General features: G+C 50.6%; 1 protein-coding gene across 2 annotated transcripts; it reads right to left on the bottom strand.

Moving 5' to 3' along the window:
- Positions 1-412: 412 nt before the first annotated feature.
- vapb (VAMP (vesicle-associated membrane protein)-associated protein B and C) lies at positions 413-18855 on the bottom strand. 2 transcript variants are annotated; one of them, NM_203574.1, is made up of 7 exons: positions 18682-18838; positions 6397-6549; positions 6133-6236; positions 4250-4330; positions 3631-3804; positions 2508-2706; positions 414-1063 (listed from the first exon to the last, which is right to left on the bottom strand). In NM_203574.1, exons 1-6 carry the CDS (start codon positions 18737-18739, stop codon positions 2548-2550), a joined length of 729 nt encoding a protein of 242 aa, NP_988905.1. In that variant the 5' UTR covers positions 18740-18838; the 3' UTR covers positions 414-1063; positions 2508-2547. The 2 variants fall into 2 exon arrangements, with proteins under 2 accessions (XP_031749866.1, NP_988905.1); XM_031894006.1 differs by having other exon boundaries at positions 413-2706; positions 18682-18855.
- Between the last annotated feature and the right edge of the window lie 2130 nt (positions 18856-20985).

The following is a 20985-nucleotide window of genomic DNA, read 5'->3' as shown; positions in this document are numbered from 1 at the left end:
TAGGCCCAGTGTTGCTAAATGGGGCCCTGTCAGTGCAGGTACCAGGTTATTATAGACCCACAATGTTCCATAGATGCACATAAATAACTGAACCATCTCATAACAGTGCCCCCTGGTGGCCAAGTATAAAAATCACCGTGGCAGTCGGGATAATATTCCCAATAGGGAACCCAATACCCCAGGGTGCAGCCAATCACCACTCATTAATAAGATAAAGTGATCATCGGCGGGCACGTTGCTAGGGTACACGCCGGCGCCTACAGCAGAACCAACCCAATCAATCTTCCTTTTGTTCTGCAGATAAGTAAAGGGCACTGATTGGCTGTAGCAGCTCCGAGCCCAATGCCCAAGACTTCCTGCCAAGGGGAAGAAACACTTAAAAACAAAAAAAAACAAAAAACACAAGTTCCAGAAATGTTTTGAAAGATTTAATTTACATCAGGGGGGGTCCTATAGGGAAGGGTGGGGGTGCCATTCTGCCCCAGGAAGATTCTTAGTATGTTTGGCAGAAAGTAAAACAAACACCACTTTATGGCTGCCCTATAGGTCGCTAAATAAACCCGAATATCGCCCGGAAATTATATACATCGGTCTCAAACGCCCCCCCCTACCCCCCCGGATCAGACACCACAGGTACAACGCTATATTGTGGGATGTGTGAATAAATATGAGTGTATGCATAGGTACATTAGGTACATGTATACACATGCATATACATACGGGCTTCTGGACACACCCACCCTGCCCCACAACCAATCAGAATTAACTGATATTTCCCTTTAATTTGGGGGGGGATCCTGCACTTAACAGTTATACACCCACGGCCGTTCCTAGGCCCCTGTCACCTACAGGCTGGTTGCCAAGCAAAGGATACAGGGCCTTTATACTAGGGGACTGATTATGGCCACAGATATATAGATGCCAAAAAGACAGTATGTGGGGTCAGTCGCAGGGCCCCCCTCTGGTTTGATATGTGGGTACAATCTGCTCTATAGAACGGGGGGGGTTCTATACAGCATGACAGAAAACACTGATGGCACACAGGGGAGAAGGGCCTAGATGGACTGGGCATACACACAGGGGAGGAGGGCCTAGATGGACTGGGCATACACGCAGGGGAGGAGGGCCTAGATAGACTGGGTGTATATGCTGGGGAAAAGGGCCTAGATGAACAGGGCGTACACGCAGGGAAGAAGGGCCTAGATGGACTGGGTGTACAAGCAGGGGAGAAGGGCCTAGATGGACTGGGTGTACACGCAGGGGAGAAGGGCCTAGATGGACTGGGTGTACAAGCAGGGGAGAAGGGCCTAGATGGACTGGGTGTGCAAGCAGGGGAGAAGGGCCTAGATGGACTGGGTGTACACGCAGGGGAGAAGGGCCTAGATGGACTGGGTGTACAAGCAGGGGAGAAGGGCCTAGATGGACTGGACTGGGTGTAGACGCATGGGAGAAGGGCCTAGAAGGACAGGGCGTAGCACCTTAAACACAGCTACTGTATACTGCAAGGTTTCATCAGAGCACGGCTATTCCTTCAAATTGGTCCCTGAACATAACACTTTTCCAGCCTCGGGGCGTCATTAACAAAAAGAAGGTGCAGCAACTGAAACATAGGGCTTGGCTGCCCCAACTGGGGTTATATCCCAACTACAGGTTGTAAATCAGTGGCATAAAGTACAGCCGATATGTGCCCCCCCCCGGTGTCCCTTTGCTGGAAAAGCAAGAGACTCGCCAGGCTAGCAGGCCCCAAAAAACAAAGGGGAAGTTGAAACAAAAAATAATATACACAACCGCTGGCATTTAGGGTACGGACACTGACTAACGAGGAAGACTGCCCTGCCTCCCCAGCCCAAATAAATGATACTGCTTTTAGTTATCCAATATGGCTGCCAGGCCCTAGTGCAGATCAGCGGATACAGAAAAACAGGACTGGCACAGGGGGAGGGACGGGGGGGCTGCTTCGCACACAAGTGACAAGACGGAGGTTATATAAGAGCAGCAGGAAGGCTTATGAGATCTCTGTCATGTGTATATATATATATATATGTAGTATACAGCTGTAACCGTGACAGCCAGAGCCGCCTAGGGGAGGGGCAAAAGGCATGAGACCCAGGTGGAAAAGCGAATCAGATCTCAAGATGAATTTTTTTTTGTTCCTTTCATATTTTTTAAAAGAATTAACCCGGCAACACAAACCCGCAGGTTAAAAATTGTTTTTTTTTTTGTGTTCTTCTTTAAAATGACATTGTACAGTGTGACTATAAAGAGTTAACCGTGACGCTCGTTAATTTGAATCGGACTCTTCCTAACGAATCGTCCCCGGGGGCAATTAAACCTGACTCTAAAAGCGAATGTTACGGAGGCGCGAGGGGAGGGGGGGGGGGAGTAACGTAAAGGCAACACCTGTGAAATGTTTGACGTCTCCTCCATCGCTCACACATTGTTAGGAATCAATTTATTTCTGGATATGGCTACACCAGCGACAGGATGATTTCTTGCTTTGTGTATGGGGGGGGGGGGGGGGTTCTTTCCTTTTCTGCATGCGTTGGTCTACAAGGCCACTTTCCCTATAATGACGCCGATAATGAAGAAGAGGATGACCAGTGCAAGTATCCGAGTGTTCACTCCTTCTTCTTTCGCGAGGCCGGAGACGGGTCGGTTGGGGCTGCTTGTGGGCTGCATCTTTCGCATTCTCAAACCGTCTTCTTCCTGCAACAGTTGCACAAAATTGTGTTACAACATGGGGAGGGGTGGCAAATATTCTTCTACACAGACATACCTGCCTCAACACCTGTCTTTACTAAAGGATTAAAGAAATATATCATGGTATAAATACATGGTCCCCTGGTCCTCATGGTTTCTAATATCCTTATCATTTACAGTAGGGGGTACATTATCCCTTATAATACATGAGTGATACTCAGAGTTCCCTGTATAACTCAGCCTGCAGCCTTGTGCCTTTATATGGGGGGCACAGAACCCCTCAGTGACTGCTAATATCCTTATCATTTACAGTAGGGGGTACAGTATCCCTTATAATACATGAGTGATACTCAGAGTTCCCTGTATAACTCAGCCTGCAGCCTTGTGCCTTTATATGGGGGGCACAGAACCCCTCAGTGACTGCTAATATCCTTATCATTTACAGTAGGGGGTACATTATCCCTTATAATACATGAGTGATACTCAGAGTTCCCTGTATAACTCAGCCTGCAGCCTTGTGCCTTTATATGGGGGGCACAGAACCCCTTAGTGACTGCTAATATCCTTATCATTTACAGTAGGGGGTACATTATCCCTTATAATACATGAGTGATACTCAGAGTTCCCTGTATAACTCAGCCTGCAGCCTTGTGCCTTTATATGGGGGGCACAGAACCCCTCAGTGACTGCTAATATCCTTATCATTTACAGTAGGGGGTACATTATCCCTTATAATACATGAGTGATACTCAGAGTTCCCTGTATAACTCAGCCTGCAGCCTTGTGCCTTTATATGGGGGGCACAGAACCCCTCAGTGACTGCTAATATCCTTATCATTTACAGTAGGGGGTACATTATCCCTTATAATACATGAGTGATACTCAGAGTTCCCTGTATAACTCATTATATGGGGGGGTCCATGCCGGTACCTTAAATTGCTTGTACTCCTCCCGTAGCCTCTGCATTTCTGTCTGCAGCCTCTTGTTTTCTTCCACCACTTTCTTATACTCAGAATCATCCAGATTGGAGCTTATTGATTTGGACAGAGAGGACTCAGTCTTTGTTATACTGCTAGAAATGACTTTGTTTATCTCTCCATCGAGCTGTGGGGAAAACACAAACAATAAAGTGTTAGGAAAGCAGCCGGATGTGACGCAAGGTTTCGGGATTCATATAAAAGTACTAATTGTATATTTCCTATTGGGGGAGAGCACAATAAAGATCACACAGCAGAGCAGCGGCTTATAAATACTGAAGGTAAATCTTCCATTGCTAAAGGCCACTATACCATAATATATGGGAGTCCTGTGCTCACAAGAGCTGGGAACAAGATGGAGGCAGTGGGACAAGATGGCGACTAACTCTTTATATTCATTTTGCCAAATCCGGTGACGGCATTTTTGTTGAACACACAGCTGGCAGTTGGACTGTCCCATTGTATATAATAAATGACAGTCAGTCAGTGTACACTGGGCCCTGTAGGACATGTAATACAGAAGGAGATAAAATACACGCAATGAAGGAGCAGAAGGAAGTTGTAACACTCACAGCTTTTTCATTCTCTGACGGCAGCTCAAACACACACCGGAGCTTGGAATCCATGAGGTCGTCTGGCTTTGCTTCTTTCCACTGTGGGAGAGAAAATGCCCCCGTTACAGAAATCAAGTAAAGAAGGAAGAATTTATATGTTGTGCAGAGAAGCGGTTTCCATGGGGCGCGGCCAAAAGGAAGGGTCTGTGGCTCCGACAATACTGCACTATGGGCGGGTAAACAGCATGGCACTAACATATCTGATATGATAGCACATAAACAGATGGTAGATGATAGACAGATAGGTAGGTAGGAAGGTAGATAGATGATAGATATAGATAGATAGCAGATGATAGATAGATAGATAGATAGATAGGTAGGAAGGTAGATAGATGATAGATATAGATAGATAGCAGATGATAGATAGATAGATAGGTAGGAAGGTAGATAGATGATAGATATAGATAGATAGCAGATGATAGATAGATAGATAGGTAGGAAGGTAGATAGATGATAGATATAGATAGATAGCAGATGATAAGATAGATAGGTAGGCAGGTAGGTAGATAGATGAGATAGATGATAGATATAAATAGATAGATAGGTACCTGATAGATGATGATAGATAGATAGATAGATAGATAGATAGATAGATGGTAGATGATAGACAGATAGGTAGGTAGGAAGGTAGATAGATGATAGATATAGATAGATAGGTACCTGATAGATGATAGATAGATAGATAGATAGATAGATAGATAGCAGATGATAGACAGATAGGTAGGTAGGAAGGTAGATAGATGATAGATATAGATAGATAGGTACCTGATAGATGATAGATAGATAGATAGATAGCAGATGATAGACAGATAGGTAGGCAGGTAGGTAGATAGATGATAGATATAGATAGATAGGTACCTGATAGATGAGATAGATAGATAGATAGGCACGTAGGTAGATGAGATAGATAGATAGGTACCTGATAGATAGATAGATAGATAGATAGGTAGGCACGTAGGTAGATGAGATAGATAGATAGGTACCTGATAGATAGATAGATAGCAGATGATAGACAGATAGGTAGGCAGGTAGATAGATTATAGATAGATAGACAGACAGACAGATAGATAGAGAGGTAGCAGATACATAAATGGTAGATGATAGATAGAAAGATGATAGATAGTTCATAGAAAGACAGATAGATGAATAGATAGCTATCGATAGAGACAGATGCCTGAGGCATAGAGGCGGGGCAGACAATATGATTGACAGCTCAGATTTGTAAATCCATGTATAACAGGTATGGGTGGTTTAACCATGTTAATACTGAAAGGACTTTGATTACATAGTGGTTTGTGTGGGTGAGTTCCCCTTTAAACAGCCGTGAAGGCAGAAAGGCCACTGTAGGTGAGCGGCGCAGATGAGAAGGTTAAAGAGATGCAGCTATTTGGGCTCCGGGCTTGGCACGGGCAGCGCCGTCTCAGCATTCCCATAAAGTGCACGGATAAAAATAACCAGTAAGGGTGGGCAGGGAGAGGGGCTTATGGGAGTCTAATATCAGGGCTCAGTGAGCTGGTTTATAGTGGCCCCTTACCCCAATAATCACAGGCCCCCCTGTGTTCTCTCATTACTGCCGTGTGTATTCATTCACACCACTAGGTGGCACCATTCCACCATTCCTATTCTACCCTTATTGTACCCCTGCCTGCTGGGATTTTTGGCCCCTGTCGTGCCCCATCACTATAGAGACTCCCAAGGATGGCAGTGGGGTTATGGCAGTGCCATAGGGATAGGGAATCCCATAGGGATTTAGAGGCCGCTCCCAAGGGGAAGGTGTCATTTACACATCGATTTCTATTGGCCAGTCCTCGTATCATGAAATTCCGACTTCGAGCACTTACTACGGCCTCCATATCTGAGGTGTCTGTCGGTGCCATGATCGACTGCACCATGAACTTATGCTTGCTCTTCTCATTGGGGTCGTAGTCGAACGGCTGTAGCATCACTGCAACGACAGGGGAACATGTGATCAGTGTGGGTAACATTAACCTTTATATATCAAAATAATAAGGCCCTAAAAGGTATAAGGGGGCGCAATTAGTACCCCAAAGCCTATATACACACACAGGGGCTCTAAAAGCCGCTCCTAGACGTCAGTTACTCACCGGACACATTGATGGAGGATCCGGCGTCGATCACCCCGCTGTTGGGTCGCACACAGTACCTGCGAGGCGCCGTGGTCTTCACTTTGAAACACACATTTTTGTCTGTGGGGTTGCCAAGCTTCAGGTTTGTAGTGACGACGTCTGTGAAGGGTCCTGTCGATAAGCACAAGGGGGGGGGTTGTAAGTATATAGAGAGGGAATGTTCCCCCCATACTGTACTGTCTAAGGGAATCACTATGGCACCCCCTACCCATATGTATAAATACAAATATACAGAGAGGGAATGTTCTGGGCACACAATAAGCTGTACCCCCATACTGTACTGTCTAAGGGAAACACTATGGCATCCCCTACCCATATGTATAAATACAAATATACAGAGAGGGAATGTTCTGGGCACACAATAAGCTGTACCCCCATACTGTACTGTCTAAGGGAAACACTATGGCACCTCCTACCCATATGTATAAATACAAATATACAGAGAAGGAATGTTCTGGGCACACAATAAGCTGTACCCCCATACTGTACTGTCTAAGGGAAACACTATGGCACCTCCTACCCATATGTATAAATACAAATATACAGAGAAGGAATGCTCTGGGCACACAATAAGCTGTACCCCCATACTGTACTGTCTAAGGGAAACACTATGGCACCCCCTACCCATATGTATAAATACAAATATACAGAGAGGGAATGTTCTGGGCACACAATAAGCTGTACCCCCATACTGTACTGTCTAAGGGAAACACTATGGCACCCCCTACCCATATGTATAAATACAAATATACAGAGAAGGAATGTTCTGGGCACACAATAAGCTGTACCCCCATACTGTACTGTCTAAGGGAAACACTATGGCACCCCCTACCCATATGTATAAATACAAATATACAGAGAAGGAATGTTCTGGGCACACAATAAGCTGTACCCCCATACTGTACTGTCTAAGGGAAACACTATGGCACCCCCTACCCATATGTATAAATACAAATATACAGAGAGGGAATGTTCTGGGCACACAATAAGCTGTACCCCCATACTGTACTGTCTAAGGGAAACACTATGGCACCCCCTACCCATATGTATAAATACAAATATACAGAGAAGGAATGTTCTGGGCACACAATAAGCTGTACCCCCATACTGTACTGTCTAAGGGAAACACTATGGCACCCCCTACCCATATGTATAAATACAAATATACAGAGAGGGAATGTTCTGGGCACACAATAAGCTGTACCCCCATACTGTACTGTCTAAGGGAAACACTATGGCACCTCCTACCCATATGTATAAATACAAATATACAGAGAAGGAATGTTACACAGCTGGCACACGTATGTAAGTTGCCCAGGAGCAATAACACAAGGTACTGGGGGTAATGGAAGCCTCGGGGGGGCATTAAGGGGAAGGCTGGGGCAGGTGCAGGAGCCTGGAATCCTGTATGAGGGCCTGTGAGGGCGCAGGTCGGGCTGCCGGATCGGATGCAAATAATTCCTCTTTCCATGAAGCCCCCGGGTCCCCGCTGCTCTCGGCCTTCAGAAACCCCTTGTCGCAGCCTTGGGACCCCTCATACAAAGGCTCTTCTGTGGGACCAGTGGGAGGGGCTACGGATGGGAGACTAGGGACCAGTGGGAGGGGCTACGGATGGGAGACTAGGGACCAGTGGGAGGGGCTACGGATGGGAGACTAGGGACCAGTGGGAGGGGCTACGGATGGGAGACTAGGGACCAGTGGGAGGGGCTACGGATGGGAGACTAGGGACCAGTGGGAGGGGCTACGGATGGGAGACATGGGACCAGTGGGAGGGGCTACGGATGGGAGACATGGAACCAGTGGGAGGGGCTACGGATGGGAGACATGGAACCAGTGGGAGGGGCTACGGATGGGAGACACGGAACCAGTGGGAGGGGCTACAGATGGGAGACAAGGAACCATTGGGAGGGGCTACGGATGGGAGACAAGGAACCAGTGGGAGGGGCTATGGATGGGAAACAAGGGACCAGTGGGAGGGGCTACATATGGGAGGCACGGTACCAGTGGGAGGGGCTACGGATGGGAGACACGTCACCAGTGGGAGGGGCTACGGATGGAAGACAGCACCAGAGGGAGGGGCTACAGATGGGAGACACAGCACCAGAGGGAGGGGCTACAGATGGGAGACACGGCACCAGTGGGAGGGGCTACAGATGGGAGACACTGCACCAGTGGGAGGGGCTACAGATGGGAGACAAGGCACAAGTGGGAGGGGCTACAGATGAGAGACAAGGCACAAGTAGGAGGGGCTACAGATGGGAGGCAAGACACCAGTGGGAGGAGCTACAGATGGGAGACAAGGGGCAAGTGGGAGGGGCTACAGATGGCACAAGTGCGAGGGGCTACAGATGGGAGGCAAGAGACCAGTGGGAGGGGCTACAGATGGGAGGCAAGAGACCAGAGGGAATGGGCTTTAAAAAGTAGTGTTTTGGGATATTTCTCCAAAAACCCCATTAGCCCCGCCCATCTGTTCCACTTCCTGCTGCCTCCTTTCCCAGGCTGTGGCGGCGGCACTGTAGGAAAAGAGCCAATCAGCAGCTAGGCTGACCTGATAGGGAACTGAAGCCAGTCTGTTCTTGTGTGAGTGCAGGGCTGTGATTGGCTCTCCCCTCCTACTGTGCTTCTGGCAGGGACCGTTAGGACACGCCCACCCCTCATGTGAAACCCAGACAGGGACCTGAGAGGATCTATAGGGAGCTCCAATAAAGGGGCCATTGTTACAGATAGGGTTAATGTTTAGCCCAAAGGGAAACCAGCACCGGATATTATTCATAATTGCCTACAGGGATAGGGGTTTTTTCATTTATTCAATGTCTCCTTTAAGCCATAAAGGCAAATATTTATTGGGCGCAGTGGGGCAAGGTTCAGGGGCAGTTACACAGATACAGAGAGCGCCGGTGAGTCACTGTAACGAGACAATTGAGCAATGAGCGGCCAGGAGCGACGTCGCTGGGCTAATGGGCCCCATATCTGCACCTTGTGGGTGGGAGGGAGGGGCAACGGCAGGAAAGCAAGTAGGAATCTGCTCCAACCCTCCTGGGATACAGAAGCCTGTGGGCCCCGAGCTCATATCACTAGGGCATCCGATACTCAGCCAGGATACATTTGCCCTTGAACGATAAATGACTAATGGAATCCATTTCCCAGAATCCCGAGGGGGAACCGGGCTGCTCGCAAGAACTGCTCAGCTTCTCCAGCCGGGGCCTATTAAACACATCAGCCCATATCTGTTCTGACTATGGATACTTTTCCCATAATTCCCTTGCTCCTCCCCATCGCACTATAAGAACCCCTGGGGGCACTCAGAGTAGCAACTCACACAATAACCCCCCACCCTGAAGTAAAGCAGCCGCCATTTTCTTTTTAAAATCCAACTTTCTCAATCACAGAGCCTGATGTTGGGCGCAGAGAGATGTAGTTCCGCGGCCTTGGCAGTTCTCCCCTGAACTTTGCCTGCCTCGCTCACTGACTAAAGGTGAATCAGTAATACAGTAACAAGGCTGAATCTGCCCCATGTACTTACACCCCTGGCTTCTGTAACTGGGGCCTCCCCTCTGGGTTCCCCCGGGTCCAACGGGCCCACTAGGCCCCTCCCTCTATTTCTGCCCAACGTGGGTGCAATACACTGTGAGTAAGGCAGTATCTCAGCACTGTGAATCTGAATGCTGGGCACTTACTCCCTCTAGAGGCCAAAAGCTGAAGGTGCACTTTACTAGCAGCCAATGTCACCTCCATGGAGCTTGTAGGAACAGTGGGAGCCGACTAACGAGCAGGGAGGGTCGTTATGACCCGCACGTGGCTATATGGCAGTTGGTCTTAATGAAATGGCTCAGGTGGAACAGATTATTTTCCTGGTTGCTAGTGCCACTGCCCTAGAAACCCGATAGGGTCTTAAGAGGTTTCTGAAGCAGAGCAGAACATCAAGAACCAGAAGAAAGAAATTTAAAAAATCAAGACCAACTGCATTTTTTGCCCATGGGTGTGACCTTTCGCTCTGAATAGAAGTACAAAATCCTTGCCCCTCCCACAAATGGTAAATTCTGTACGAGGGATGGGCGGCCCTTAACCCCTACTGTGCCTGCAGCATGGCCAGCAGCCATTGCTCTCCATCCAGCTAGGGCAACTTATACTGTACTGTCTAAGGGAAACACTATGGCACCTCCTACCCATATGTATAAATACAAATATACAGAGAAGGAATGTTCTGGGCACACAATAAGCTGTACCCCCATACTGTACTGTCTAAGGGAAACACTATGGCACCCCCTACCCATATGTATAAATACAAATATACAGAGAGGGAATGTTCTGGGCACACAATAAGCTGTACCCCCATACTGTACTGTCTAAGGGAAACACTATGGCACCCCCTACCCATATGTATAAATACAAATATACAGAGAGGGAATGTTCTGGGCACACAATAAGCTGTACCCCCATACTGTACTGTCTAAGGGAAACACTATGGCACCCCCTACCCATATGTATAAATACAAATATACAGAGAAGGAATGTTCTGGGCACACAATAAGCTGTACCCCCATACTGTACTGTCTAAGGGAAACACTATGGCACCCCCTACCCATATGTATAAATACAAATATACAGAGAAGGAATGTTCTGGGCACACAATAAGCTGTACCCCCATACTGTACTGTCTAAGGGAAACACTATGGCACCCCCTACCCATATGTATAAATACAAATATACAGAGAAGGAATGTTCTGGGCACACAATAAGCTGTACCCCCATACTGTACTGTCTAAGGGAAACACTATGGCACCCCCTACCCATATGTATAAATACAAATATACAGAGAAGGAATGTTCTGGGCACACAATAAGCTGTACCCCCATACTGTACTGTCTAAGGGAAACACTATGGCACCCCCTACCCATATGTATAAATACAAATATACAGAGAAGGAATGTTCTGGGCACACAATAAGCTGTAACCCCATACTGTACTGTCTAAGGGAAACACTATGGCACCCCCTACCCATATGTATAAATACAAATATACAGAGAGGGAATGTTCTGGGCACACAATAAGCTGTACCCCCATACTGTACTGTCTAAGGGAAACACTATGGCACCCCCTACCCATATGTATAAATACAAATATACAGAGAAGGAATGTTCTGGGCACACAATAAGCTGTACCCCCATACTGTACTGTCTAAGGGAAACACTATGGCACCCCCTACCCATATGTATAAATACAAATATACAGAGAGGGAATGTTCTGGGCACACAATAAGCTGTACCCCCATACTGTACTGTCTAAGGGAAACACTATGGCACCTCCTACCAACACTCCAGCCTGTGTATAGTGCCTGCAAGATACTGGTGGGTCCTGTTACACTGCAGGTCATATGTCAGAGGCAGAGTCATCAATCAGCCGCCTCTCAGGGGGGTAAATGAAGGCAATACTTCCCCTTTCAATTAACCCCTTGCCTGCTTACAAAGAGTGACTGCATTTGGTTATTAAAGCTTTTAGCAGTGCAAGGGCTGGGCATTTCTTCCTCTGTGCTCCCAGGAAGGGGTTAAACATGACAGGAATGTTATCTGGGGGGGGACAATGACAGGCAGGTGATTATTTGTTTATATACATGTCAGCTGGGCTACTCAATGTGCCCCTGGCTACTAGATCAGAGCTAAGGTGCCACACCAGTTATACCCCCCCTCCCCCCCCAGTATAACCACACCTTGCCTGCTCCTAGGGCATCAATAGCCCTGCATAGTTCCCCTTGTGTAGGTAGACAACAGCCTGCTCTATAGCAACCCATGTGTACCATTGTGCTACCTGGTACGGCACTGCTTCGCTGCACTGCTGCAAAGGTCCTCATCACGATGGCCCCAAAGCCGATGACTTACATACAGAGAGGGGCCCTATAGGAACAATTACACTGCCAACTGGGCAGTATTGGGCAGGGTCCCTGGAGGGGCACGCGGGGCAATTATTAGAAGGGGGGCATTATGTAAGGGTAACGTAACGGGGGGACACCGATCTAGGGTTTCATTCTGGCAATGGGAATGCATTGCTTCTCCCTCGGCGCTGCTGCTGCAAAATCAGCCATTCTCTCACCGAGCCCCACGTGGGAGGGCAATCTATACTAATGGCCGGAAAGGCCACAGACAAGCCTGCTTTATTGGGGGCAATTAATGGGGGGTGCCTGAATAACGGGGAGACAGGCTTTACTGGTCATTATGTGTCCAATAGCTCACTGCCCACATTCAGCCACAATCTGTCATAATATAGAGATAATATAGATTATACCTATGTATGGAATATAAGTGTATGGAGGAAGTAAAGGGGAAGCTAAAGGCAGCACCGGGCCAGGGAGGCCCATAGAAGCCCCGAGGCTGCATTATCCCTTAGAGATAAACACAAGCTTCCTGCAAACTGAACAGTACAAAGGTCCGGTTCTTTCCCAATCCAGCTCCAATAGCAAATTCCCCGCCGCTCTGTGCTTTAACGTGTGCCCTCTGCAGAACAGCCCTATTGGGTTTATTTAATGGTTAAATGATTCCCTTTTATCTGTAATAATAAAACAGTACCTGTACTTGATCCCAACTAAGATATAATTACCCCTTATTGGGGGCAGAACAGCCCTATTGGGTTTATTTAATGGTTAAATGATTCCCTTTTCTCTGTAATAATAAAACAGTACCTGTACTTGATCCCAACTAAGATATAATTACCCCTTATTGGGGGCAGAACAGCCCTATTGGGTTTATTTAATGGTTAAATGATTCCCTTTTCTCTGTAATAATAAAACAGTACCTGTACTTGATCCCAACTAAGATATAATTACCCCTTATTGGGGCAGAACAGCCCTATTGGGTTTATTTAATGGTTAAATGATTCCCTTTTCTCTGTAATAATAAAACAGTACCTGTACTTGATCCCAACTAAGATATAATTACCCCTTATTGGGGCAGAACAGCCCTATTGGGTTTATTTAATGGTTAAATGATTCCCTTTTCTCTGTAATAATAAAACAGTACCTGTACTTGATCCCAACTAAGATATAATTACCCCTTATTGGGGCAGAACAGCCCTATTGGGTTTATTTCATGGTTAAATGATTCCCTTTTCTCTGTAATAATAAAACAGTACCTGTACTTGATCCCAACTAAGATATAATTACCCCTTATTGGGGCAGAACAGCCCTATTGGGTTTATTTCATGGTTAAATGATTCCCTTTTCTCTGTAATAATAAAACAGTACCTGTACTTGATCCCAACTAAGATATAATTACCCCTTATTGGGGCAGAACAGCCCTATTGGGTTTGTTTCATGGTTAAATGATTCCCTTTTCTCTGTAATAATAAAACAGTACCTGTACTTGATCCCAACTAAGATATAATTACCCCTTATTGGGGCAGAACAGCCCTATTGGGTTTATTTAATGGTTAAATGATTCCCTTTTCTCTGTAATAATAAAACAGTACCTGTACTTGATCCCAACTAAGATATAATTACCCCTTATTGGGGCAGAACAGCCCTATTGGGTTTATTTAATGGTTAAATGATTCCCTTTTCTCTGTAATAATAAAACAGTACCTGTACTTGATCCCAACTAAGATATAATTACCCCTTATTGGGGGCAGAACAGCCCTATTGGGTTTATTTAATGGTTAAATGATTCCCTTTTCTCTGTAATAATAAAACAGTACCTGTACTTGATCCCAACTAAGATATAATTACCCCTTATTGGGGGCAGAACAGCCCTATTGGGTTTATTTAATGGTTAAATGATTCCCTTTTCTCTGTAATAATAAAACAGTACCTGTACTTGATCCCAACTAAGATATAATTACCCCTTATTGGGGCAGAACAGCCCTATTGGGTTTATTTAATGGTTAAATACTGGGAGTAAAGGAGCCAGGAACCCCAGTAAACCCCCCGGTACTGATCAAGCCATTGCCCCCCACATACAGGTTGGCATTACCCATAAACAGCAGCTGATTCACTCAGGTCAACAAACAAGCCAATCTATACCCAATTCTAACGCTAGCTGGGAGTTGTAGTCCAGCAACAGACTATACAGCAAATCATCGAATTCTTTCCTACCAGACTAATACCAGGAAGTGGCAAGTGCAAAAAGAAACTGCTTCCTCCCACCTCCAGGGAAACAAAAAAATAAAAACAAAACACACACACACATATATATATTTCTATACCTATATCTATCCCCATATCTGTCCCTATGTCTAACTGTCCCTATGTCTATCTATCCTCATATCCCTATATCTATCCCCCTCTATATCCATCCCCATATCCATCTATCTACCACCCCTATATCTACACCCCCTATATCCATCTATCCCTATATCCATCCATCTATCCCTATATCCATCTATCTATCCCTATATCCATCTATCTATCCCTATATCCATCTATCTATCCCTATATCCATCTATCCCTATATCCATCTATCCCTATATCCATCTATCTATCCTTATATCCATCTATCCCTATATCCATCTATCTATCCTTATATCCATCTATCCCTATATCCATCTATCCCTATATCCATCTATCCCTATATCCATCTATCAATCCCTATATCCATCTATCAATCCCTATATCCATCTATCAATCCCTATATCCATCTATCAATCCCTATATCCATCTATCTATATATAAATTAGGGAAGCACTGAACCCACAATTTTAGGATCCGGCCGAACCCTGAATCATTTGCGAAAGATTTGGCCAAATATTGAACGATACCAAAGGGGTTAAAGAGAGCCGTGCATGGAGCAGAACCCTGCGGGAAAGGGCCGGATCTTGGCCGAACCCTGGGCTCAGTGCGTCCCTAATATAAATCTATAGATATAAATATAGTGCGGAGCTGTCCCAGGGCAGATAATCCCGAGGAACAGGGCCGGCCAACATGCCAACTAAATATAGTGCTGGTGTAACCGGGCCCTCCCCTACGGGAGAGATGATTCACTGCCCAACACCCCGGGATCTCTGCTCTGCTGGGGGCAACACCAAGGGAAACCCATACAGGGGGGCTTATTGTGGGTATTAATATGTACCCAGGTGCAATGACCCCGGCGCCGGAGAGCGGGTTATGCACAACATGTGCTGCTGGTTCTGTCGGGTCGGCTGTTTCCCCGTCAGGCCTGTATCCCCGACCCATAATGCACAGGGCAGGGGGTGTTCTATAAATATGGAGGTGCTGGGGGCCGGGCTGGCTGGGAATGAATGGAGCAGGATAATGTGTAGAACAGGTGGGGCATTGTGGGACATCCGACACTGTGTGTGCCCCCCATGTACAGAGATGGGATGGGGCACGGGGGGGGGGGGGCACCAGCTCCGCAGGGAACCCGCAAAAAGCCCCAACCCCAAGCAAAGGCAGCGCGGCGGGATATGTTGGCGCTTTATACATCAATGTTAATAATAATAATAATAATAATAATAATAACAGAGACAGAGCCCTGACCCAACAATCCCGCCTGAAAGCCCCATGTTTCCCAATAAATTAATTAATTAATAAGGAGCCAAAAATGGCAGTGGATGAAAGGTCGGGGAGTGGCCCCCACACCCATGGGTCGGACTCACCCTTCAGCCCCCCCAGGGCTTCCTACAATTGTCCGGCCTCCCTTGGTGGTTTCCTCACCGTTACAAAGTACCGAATACCCCCCCCACCCCACCCCGAGCCCCCAGTGTCACTAACGCACAGAGTGGGCGCAGGGTCCCCTACCCACACACACTGTGCCAACACTGCCCAATCAGCAGTCAGAAGGAATGCAGCCAATGGGAGGGGGGCACAGACAGGACTTTATGTATCACTGCCCCCAGTATATGCGCCCCATTACACCCTATATATACCCCCTGTATATTGGATACAGCATCGGGGCTGTGCACCCTGCACCCTACTGGCACTACGGGGGCATAAATGGATCAGGACTGGGGAGCACAGCAGGGCCCCAGGGAACCCCCATATAATTAGGGGGCACTACTCCTCTTTGTTATCAGGGAGCTCTCTGCCCTTTACCCACATACCAAACTGACAGTTATAATAGGGACCCCCTACCTTCAGCCCTGTATCCCAGCAACCCCTTGCACTCATGGTTACAAGACCTCCCTCAGGCAGGTTCTGAAATGGGATGTACCCCAGCGCCCCCCACTGGCCCTGCACCCCAGCGTCCCCCACTGGCCCTGCCCCCCAGCGCCCCCCACTGGCCCTGCCCCCCAGCGTCCCCCACTGGCCCTGCACCCCAGCGTCCCCCACTGGCCCTGTAATCCAGCGTCCCCCACTGGCCCTGCACCCCAGCGCCCCCCACTGGCCCTGCACCCCAGCGCCCCCCACTGGCCCTGCACCCCCCACTGGCCCTGCCCCCCAGCGGCCCCCACTGGCCCTGCCCCCCAGCGGCCCCCACTGGCCCTGCCCCCCAGCGGCCCCCACTGGCCCTGCCCCCCAGCGGCCCCCACTGGCCCTGCCCCCCAGCGGCCCCCACTGGCCCTGCCCCCCAGCGGCCCCCACTGGCCCTGCCCTCCAGCGGCCCCCACTGGCCCTGCCCCCCAGCGGCCCCCACTGGCCCTGCACCCCAGCGGCCCCCACTGGCCCTGCACCCCAGCGGCCCCCACTGGCCCTGCACCCCAGCATCCCCCATTCCAGGATTACAACTCATGCAGCCCAGCAGTACCCCCAAGCCGTACATTCCAGGATTATATCCCATGTAGCCCAGTAGTACCCCCAACCCATACATTCCAGGATTATAACCCATGTAGCCTAGCAGTACCCCCAACCCATACATTCCAGGATTATAACCCATGTAGCCCAGCAGTACCCCCAACCCATACATTCCAGGATTATAACCCATGTAGCCCAGTAGTACCCCCAACCCCTACATTCCAGGATTATAACCCATGTAGCCCAGTAGTACCCCCAACCCATACATTCCAGGATTATAACCCATGTAGCCTAGCAGTACCCCCAACCCATACATTCCAGGATTATAACCCATGTAGCCCAGTAGTACCCCCAACCCCTACATTCCAGGATTATAACCCATGTAGCCCAGTAGTACCCCCAACCCATACATTCCAGGATTATAACCCATGTAGCCTAGCAGTACCCCCAACCCATACATTCCAGGATTATAACCCATGCAGCCCAGCAGTACCCCCAACCCCTACATTCCAGGATTATAACCCATGTAGCCCAGTAGTACCCCCAACCCATACATTCCAGGATTATAACCCATGTAGCCTAGCAGTACCCCCAACCCATACATTCCAGGATTATAACCCATGTAGCCCAGTAGTACCCCCAACCCCTACATTCCAGGATTATAACCCATGTAGCCCAGTAGTACCCCCAACCCATACATTCCAGGATTATAACCCATGTAGCCCAGCAGTACCCCCAACCCATACATTACAGGATTATAACCCATGTAGCCCAGCAGTACCCCCAACCCCTACATTACAGGATTGTAGCCCAGCAGTACCCCCAACCCATACATTACAGGATTATAACCCATGTAGCCCAGCAGTACCCCCAACCCCTACATTACAGGATTGTAGCCCAGCAGTACCCCCAACCCATACATTACAGGATTATAACCCATGTAGCCCAGCAGTACCCCCAACCCATACATTACAGGATTATAACCCATGTAGCCCAGTAGTACCCCCAACCCCTACATTACAGGATTGTATCCCAGCAGTACCCCCAACCCCTACATTACAGGATTGTAGCCCAGCAGTACCCCCAACCCATACATTACAGGATTATAACCCATGTAGCCCAGCAGTACCCCCAACCCCTACATTAGAGGATTGTATCCCAGCAGTACCCCCAAGCCGTACATTAGAGGATTGTATCCCAGCAGTACCCCCAAGCCGTACATTAGAGGATTGTAGCCCAGCAGTACCCCCAACCCCTACATTACAGGATTGTAGCCCAGCAGTACCCCCAACCCATACATTACAGGATTATAACCCATGTAGCCCAGTAGTACCCCCAACCCCTACATTACAGGATTGTATCCCAGCAGTACCCCCAACCCCTACATTACAGGATTGTAGCCCAGCAGTACCCCCAACCCATACATTACAGGATTATAACCCATGTAGCCCAGCAGTACCCCCAAGCCGTACATTAGAGGATTGTATCCCAGCAGTACCCCCAAGCCGTACATTAGAGGATTGTATCCCAGCAGTACCCCCAAGCCGTACATTGCAGGATTAATGTGAGTGCCCCAGAGCCCCCGGTACCTCGGAACTTGAGCTCATGCTGGGGCTCCAGCTGAAGGATCTGCTCCACCTTGGCCATGTCTCCCGTGTGGGCTGGGGGTCCGGGCCTGTCCCGGCGGCGGTGGCGGCTGCAGGAGCGGGTGATGCAGCAAAGCGGCGGAGGGCGGAGGCTGCTGTGACGTCACGGCCCCTGCAAGGCCCGGGGGTGAGCGGCGCGCAGGCGCAAGGGCTGGGGGCGGGGCCGCGGCTGCGCACTGGGGCTCAAGGGCCAACATGGCGGCGCCTGGGGGGGAGGGGCAAGTTAGCGCTGGCAGCGTATGTGCGGGACCCCGTATCCGCCCTGTGTAATGTCACATAGATATCCGGGAATATAAACCCGCGGGATCTCCCCTTATTGGTACCGGGTTGTCCCGCCCCTCCTGCCGGTACCGCTCTCTCCCGCCGCCGGTACCGCTCTCTCCCGCCGCCGGTACCGCTCTCTCCCGCCGCCCGTACCGCTCTCTCCCGCCGCCGGTACCGCTCTCTCTCCCACCGGTACCGCTCTCTCTCACCGCCGGTACCGCTCTCTCTCCCACCGGTACCGCTCTCTCCCGCCGCCCGTACCGCTCTCTCCCGCCGCCGGTACCGCTCTCTCCCACCGCCGGTACCGCTCTCTCCCGCCGCCGGTACCGCTCTCTCTCCCACCGGTACCGCTCTCTCTCACCGCCGGTACCGCTCTCTCTCCCACCGGTACCGCTCTCTCCCGCCGCCCGTACCGCTCTCTCCCGCCGCCGGTACCGCTCTCTCCCACCGCCGGTACCGCTCTCTCCCGCCGCCGGTACCGCTCTCTCCCGCCGCCGGTACCGCTCTCTCCCGCCGCCGGTACCGCTCTCTCCCACCGCCGGTACCGCTCTCTCCCACCGCCGGTACCGCTCTCTCTCACCGCCGGTACCGCTCTCTCCCACCGCCGGTACCGCTCTCTCCCACCTCCGGTACCGCTCTCTCTCACCGCCCGTACCGCTCTCTCCCACCGCCGGTACCGCTCTCTCCCGCCGCCGGTACCGCTCTCTCTCACCGCCCGTACCGCTCTCTCCCACCGCCGGTACCGCTCTCTCCCACCGCCGGTACCGCTCTCTCTCACCGCCGGTACCGCTCTCTCCCACCGCCGGTACCGCTCTCTCCCACCGCCGGTACCGCTCTCTCTCACCGCCCGTACCGCTCTCTCTCACCGCCCGTACCGCTCTCTCTCACCGCCCGTACCGCTCTCTCTCACCGCCCGTACCGCTCTCTCTCACCGCCCGTACCGCTCTCTCTCACCGCCCGTACCGCTCTCTCTCACCGCCCGTACCGCTCTCTCTCACCACCCGTACCGCTCTCTCACCGCCGCCCGTACCGCTCTCTCACCGCCGCCCGTACCGCTCTCTCTCACGCTCTCTCCCGCCGCCGGTACCGCTCTCTCTCCCACCGCCCGTACCGCTCTCTCCCGCCGCCGGTACCGCTCTCTCCCGCCGCCGGGTACCGCTCTCTCCCACCGCCGGTACCGCTCTCTCCCACCGCCGGGTACCGCTCTCTCTCACCGCCCGTACCGCTCTCTCTCACCGCCCGTACCGCTCTCTCTCACCGCCCGTACCGCTCTCTCTCACCGCCCGTACCGCTCTCTCACCGCCGCCCGTACCGCTCTCTCACCGCCGCCCGTACCGCTCTCTCACCGCCGCCCGTACCGCTCTCTCTCACGCTCTCTCCCGCCGCCGGTACCGCTCTCTCTCCCACCGCCCGTACCGCTCTCTCCCGCCGCCGGTACCGCTCTCTCCCGCCGCCGGGTACCGCTCTCTCCCGCCGCCCGTACCGCTCTCTCTCACCGCCCGTACCGCTCTCTCCCACCGCCCGTACCGCTCTCTCTCACCGCCCGTACCGCTCTCTCCCACCGCCCGTACCGCTCTCTCTCACCGCCCGTACCGCTCTCTCTCACCGCCCGTACCGCTCTCTCTCACCGCCCGTACCGCTCTCTCTCACCGCCGGTACCGCTCTCTCCCACCGCCGGGTACCGCTCTCTCCCACCGCCGGTACCGCTCTCTCTCACCGCCCGTACCGCTCTCTCCCACCGCCGGTACCGCTCTCTCTCACCGCCCGTACCGCTCTCTCTCACCGCCCGTACCGCTCTCTCTCACCGCCCGTACCGCTCTCTCTCACCGCCCGTACCGCTCTCTCTCACCGCCCGTACCGCTCTCTCTCACCGCCCGTACCGCTCTCTCTCACCGCCCGTACCGCTCTCTCACCGCCGCCCGTACCGCTCTCTCACCGCCGCCCGTACCGCTCTCTCTCACGCTCTCTCCCGCCGCGGGTACC

The sequence above is a fragment of the Xenopus tropicalis genome, chromosome 10, assembly GCF_000004195.4.
Source record: "Xenopus tropicalis strain Nigerian chromosome 10, UCB_Xtro_10.0, whole genome shotgun sequence".
Taxonomy (NCBI): Eukaryota; Metazoa; Chordata; class Amphibia; order Anura; family Pipidae; genus Xenopus; species Xenopus tropicalis.
Note: the sequence above shows the minus strand (reverse complement) of the source record. Positions and strands in the feature narration are given on the sequence as shown.